The sequence below is a fragment of the Felis catus genome, chromosome C1 (genome assembly GCF_018350175.1).
Source record: "Felis catus isolate Fca126 chromosome C1, F.catus_Fca126_mat1.0, whole genome shotgun sequence".
NCBI classification, from domain to species: Eukaryota; Metazoa; Chordata; class Mammalia; order Carnivora; family Felidae; genus Felis; species Felis catus.
The window spans coordinates 206464431-206469423 of record NC_058375.1 but is presented as its reverse complement, the minus strand read 5'-3'; the positions used below and the strand labels follow the sequence as shown (position 1 = coordinate 206469423).

The 4993-nt window shown below is 49.8% G+C and overlaps 1 protein-coding gene across 1 annotated transcript; it reads right to left on the bottom strand.

The window, feature by feature from the left end:
* Window positions 1–293: 293 nt before the first annotated feature.
* On the bottom strand, window positions 294–3756 carry KCNE4 (potassium voltage-gated channel subfamily E regulatory subunit 4). The gene is made up of 2 exons (XM_023259731.2): window positions 3462–3756; window positions 294–2845 (listed from the first exon to the last, which is right to left on the bottom strand). Exon 2 carries the CDS (start codon window positions 2813–2815, stop codon window positions 2312–2314), a length of 504 nt encoding a protein of 167 aa, XP_023115499.1. The 5' UTR covers window positions 2816–2845; window positions 3462–3756; the 3' UTR covers window positions 294–2311.
* Between the last annotated feature and the right edge of the window lie 1237 nt (window positions 3757–4993).

Here is a 4993-nt window from a genome sequence, read left to right as displayed (position 1 = left end):
TGCCATGTCACAGGCGTGTTCAAATTCAAGGGTCCCACAGCCCCCAAATTTAAAGTGAGAGGTGGATGCAACACCCATCTACAGTTTTGTTTTGTTTTGTTTTATTCATGGCAAAGCATATCAAAGGATGGGGAAGCCCAGCCCTGCTCACTCCATGGTTCAGGCAGAAATAAGATACAACTTCGTGTGAGTCTGACTCGGAAGATGATCCGGATCCAGAGACGGCTTGGGAAATGGCTGGCATGTCCTGGAAACTAGGAATTATATTGAAGACTCCAAGACAGAACCCATAATTTCGTAGGGAAAATGTGTTTTATTTAAATTAAAAAATAGTGTGAAAATTACAAACTGTTAAATACAGAAGACAATTTTATACAACTTAATAGAATAAGAAGGAAGTATATACATCACTTTTTTAATAGGCGCAGATAGACTTGCACCAAACTTCAGGATTAAGCAATGGAAAATGTGACCATGCACAAGTCCGTCGCAGTGAAGTTTCAGAATTCAAGTGATTCCAGGCAAGGAGCCAAACTTAACTTGGCTTCTTTCACCTTAAACAGCCCCCTTGGAGTAAATCCACACTCGCAATTTTAAAGTGAACGGCGGGCCCTTCCCGCCCCCCCCCCCCAAACATAAATTTCCTCTAGCACTGTGTTAAGGCAAACTGATAAACCAGTTTCTCCACTGTTAACCCTTCCATGGGAACAGTGGTTATTGCTATCTCCAATCAAGGGAGAGTATGTCTTTAAAAAAAAAAAAAAAAATCTTTTTTTTCCTTTTTTTTTTTGTTTTTACTAGAATTAAATTTGACCTTTTGGTGTGTTTCTCTTCCTGCTTGCCTTCAAGGGCCGAACGGCTCTGCTACAAAGCTACTGACCGCAGGAACACACGGAGACATTAGCAAGCATTCCTGAGCGTTTGCTTTTAGACTTCTCGTCTCTCGGCTGAAGTATTAACATTCTGCTACCCAGAGAACTTTGCAGAGTACGATGTGGTATGTGCCTCCCTGGTTCACTCCTGGGAAAACGACAGCCTGAACAGGGGGGTGATGCGCCCTGGATTTCCCAGTTACGTGCGTTCTGGGTCTCCAACTGCTCCTTTAAATAACAGATCCATTCTCAGGCTGACTGGCCGAGTGGGAAATATTTTGTCCAAGCTTCCTCACACCAGGCCATACAGGATTTATCACAGAGTCTTAAAATCCAAAGACATCCTCCCGGCCCCCTGGGGATCTCAATTCAGGAGCCTCATGAAGGCAGTGAGCCTCTTGATGACAAGCCCAGGACCACACAGCAGATCAGCGTCCGGGCTCGGGATCAGAAAACAGAACCCGGACCCCTGCTTTGTGCGACCTCCGCCTGAGTATGCCCTTCTAGGTCTCGGCGCCGAGACGAAACGCCACACGGTGGAGGCCCACGTTACGTTGACTCCCAGCTCCGAAAACGACGCTGGGGAAAAAAGCAGCAGCAGAGCTAATGGCTTGGCCTCGTTCAACCCCACCATCACCCCTTCTGGAAAGATCCAGAAGAGTCCCCTGCATGGCTATTCAGAGTGCAGGTTAGATTCTGGGGAAGCCCTTGCAACCAAGAAAATGTCCCGCCAGCATGAGAGGCTGGATGGTCTGAGGTCAGAGTTCAAGGTCATAGGTTAGACAAAGGGTCAAAATAGCAGATTACATTTTATAATCCCAGCCAAGGTTATCAGGCTTAAAGGTTGCTTTTTCTTTTTTCTTACAGTATGCAAATGAGCCAGGTTTCTCTCTCCAGCTTTCTGCTATCAAACAAAAGTCTTCCCTCAGACATCCCCCCCTCTAACCTAAAAGACCTCCAAAATAAGTGCTGTAGACCACTACAGAGACACAGGAGAGGTACTTACAGCCAATCAGATCTAGAACAAAGCTCTAGGCAAATTAGCAGATCAAAACTAGTCCCTCAGCGTGTCCTGGGTGTTGGGCAGCCCTGGGAGGGGGGCAGACGCCGCAGGAGTTAGTTACCCAGGGCATCCAACAGCAACAACAAGCAAGCACGGCCACCTGCCGAATTCTGAACCGGAACCCCAGCCCCCAGCCCCCAAAGTCAGCGTACACACTGCACGTCTTCAGGGCTTTTCCATGGCAGGTCTACACCGCAGGCCCGGCGGCGGCGTGGACAACTGGCGGCTCCCTCCGGCTGAGCCTTGGCCCCCCATTCAGGGGCTTGCCCAAGGTCTCTTTAAAGTGGCAGCGGCATGCACTGCAAAAGTGAAACCAGACACGGAAAGTGTCCGTCCCCTCTCTGAGAGTGCTGGCTGATGGGGGGCCCCGGGGGTGCTAGGAATTCTGATGGATGTTCTCCGAGGAGCCTTCGCTGCTTTCGTTGAGGAGCGTCTCCGAGGTCTCCCCCAGCTCATCGTCCGCCCCCTCCTCCTGGATGGTGAGGTGCACGTCCGGTGTGGAGGACTCGGAGCTCACGCTGTCGCCTTCCATGGAGCAGAGGGTACAGGACAGGGCGGGCGCCACACTCTCCTGCAGCATGTTTAGCATCATGGGCACCTGCACCGACCTCAGGCCCGACACCATGGGCAGCGGCTTCATGGCCTCCCCCCAGAGCCTCTCCTCATCCTTGTACAGCAGCAGCAGGCTGGACTTCTTCTCCCGCCTCTTAGATTTCATATAGCCCAGCATGATTCCGATCAAGAAGATGCCGTAGAAGGACATGACGACCAGAATGTAGAAGTACTCGTTGCCGTTGCTGCTCCCGCTGCCCGGCACGTGGGACACGAGGTGGCCGCTGGGGGCTGCGGTGCTGGGGTGCGTGCTGTTCAGAGGCTCCATCTCAGTATTGAAGCACCACTCAGCCAGGGTCTGGGGAGAAACCTGCAGGTTAGAACTCTCCCACGGGTCCACGGTGCAGGGAGGGGGGGTGAGCATAAGTTTTGTGGGATTGCAACATCGTAGAAGCCTGTAACTGCACCGGGCAGTGGCGGGAAGAGGTCCCACAAACTAGTTGGCAGACGTTAGCAATGAAAGGTCAGAGTGGAGGGGGAAGATAGGGAGAAACGTGACCAGGGGTTTTCTTTTTGTAGTGTATACATGTCCTCATAATTGCATTTCCTAAAGTGAGCGTGTCAAAAGCATTGTTTTTGTTGTTTTTTTGAAAAGCAAAAGGAAAAAGTATGAGACGAGGGGGCATAGAGGAAAATAAATAACATTTGAATCACTGGGAAGCTTTCTCTAACTGAGCGAAAGAAAGAAAAAAAGAAAGAGAAAGAAAGAAAGAAAGAAAGAAAGAAAGAAAGAAAGAAAGAAAAAGAAAGAGAAAAAAGCTAGCTTACATTTTGCTTCTCAGACCCAAACCTATTTTTAATTCAAACCCAAGTTTCCTTACAACAAAGAGAGGAAAGGAAAACTTCATCTGCTGGTTGCCAGAAATATCCTTGTTTTCAAATGTTTCTGAAACAAAGTTGCATTGCTAACTTACCGAAGGCTGGCAAATTTCTTCCCAAGTCCGGAGTTGCTAAGTGGCCAAGCCCAAGAGCGTGCTTCCCCTCTGCGCAGGGCTCAGCTCAGCGCTCTGACACTCTGCTCCGGGGATATATAGTCAAGAAGTGCATCGTCACGTGTCCGGGGAGGAAGATTTACAACAGAGGTTGGTCGTGGCAGAGTGAACAGTGCACTCCGAGCGGTGCAGTTCAGCTCACTGAACTGCACAGCTGTGCAAAGAAAGAGAGAGACGGGGAAGCAGGGATGGCTTGTCATCCCCCAGCCCAGAGCCAGAGTTTCCAGGTGGCCCTGAATATAGTGAAAGGGGAGGAGCGGGGGGGGGAGAATGTGCCCACTGGGAACAGTTACCCCAAAGTCTGCGCTCATTGAAAATTAGTTAACTCCCTCTTGGGGAAAAACCATGATGCCTTCCACAGGTTTCCAGAGACCGTCAGGCACCATCATCTGGATAAAGGACAGTTGGAATCAAGTGCAGGATTGACTGTCAAGAAACTGGGACTTACGTTTCTGTTCTTCCTAACGACGCAAACGCCATAAATCCTTCCCAAACCTTTCTGCACTTCAGATTCCTGGTCTGTAAAACTGTTGGAGGTGAGGGCTTCACCATGCAGAATTCTGTGGACTGCGTGAGCTTTTGAATCCCTGTCAGCTTAATCATTCTAAGATTTAAAGCTGCCTGGTGCCAGATAGCCTTTTGAAAACATGGAGACGTTCTACCCGTCTTCTGCAGCCAGCTCATAGATGTATTTTTCATAATAAAAAAATCTATTTTTTATAATAAACAGAATCCTCCAGCTTCTCTTCAATAGCGTGGGTAAGGTGAACATGGGTTATGGTGCAGGGCACTGTGGGTAGGTGTGGCCCCCGTTCGACGGCACTCAGCTCCTCCTCGGTGGCGTCGCACAGAAGCCATCCACACATCTCTTTGCTGTCTCTGGAGGGTCGGGGGAGGGGCAGGAATTCTGCCGGTGACCTGCTGAGCTCAGTTCAAGCTTTTAAAACCTATGCAGACCTTGTGTTAAAATGGCCGCTGTGATCAAACTTGGAAAAGAGATTGAAGACTTTGATGTCAGTCCATCCGCTCCCCGGGATGCTTATTCTGAGAGGCTATTAGTCCAAGTTAAAGTAAACTGGGAGGGATGCTGCGTTCCCAGTTGTCTGCGGCCTGTGAATCGCAGCCAGGCTATCTTGGGGAATCGACCCTAGAGAAAACATTTCTCGTGGTTCTGCTGCTGTTAAACCAGAGCTCAAGGCAAGCGTGGCAGCATCTGGAATGTGTAGAGCCCAAGCACTGGGACTTTCACAGCTGCTACACGAACTCACCCAGCTTCGTGCCCGGCCCTAAGTCTACGAGGACACGTGTGCAAAGAGCGGGAGAATGAGCACGTGCTCCTATCTTCCCCACCGGTCTACTCACCTTATGCTTTAGGCTGTGTTCACCCGTAAGTCCCCAGCTGGCTCCAAGGTCGAAGCCCTGACCATTCCAACACCAAGATCATCTGTACACTG

Bases quoted from the DNA above. Each gene is read 5' to 3' on its own strand.
- KCNE4 (XM_023259731.2), bottom strand. From the start codon at position 2,815: ATGGAGCCTCTGAACAGCACGCACCCCAGCACCGCAGCCCCCAGCGGC.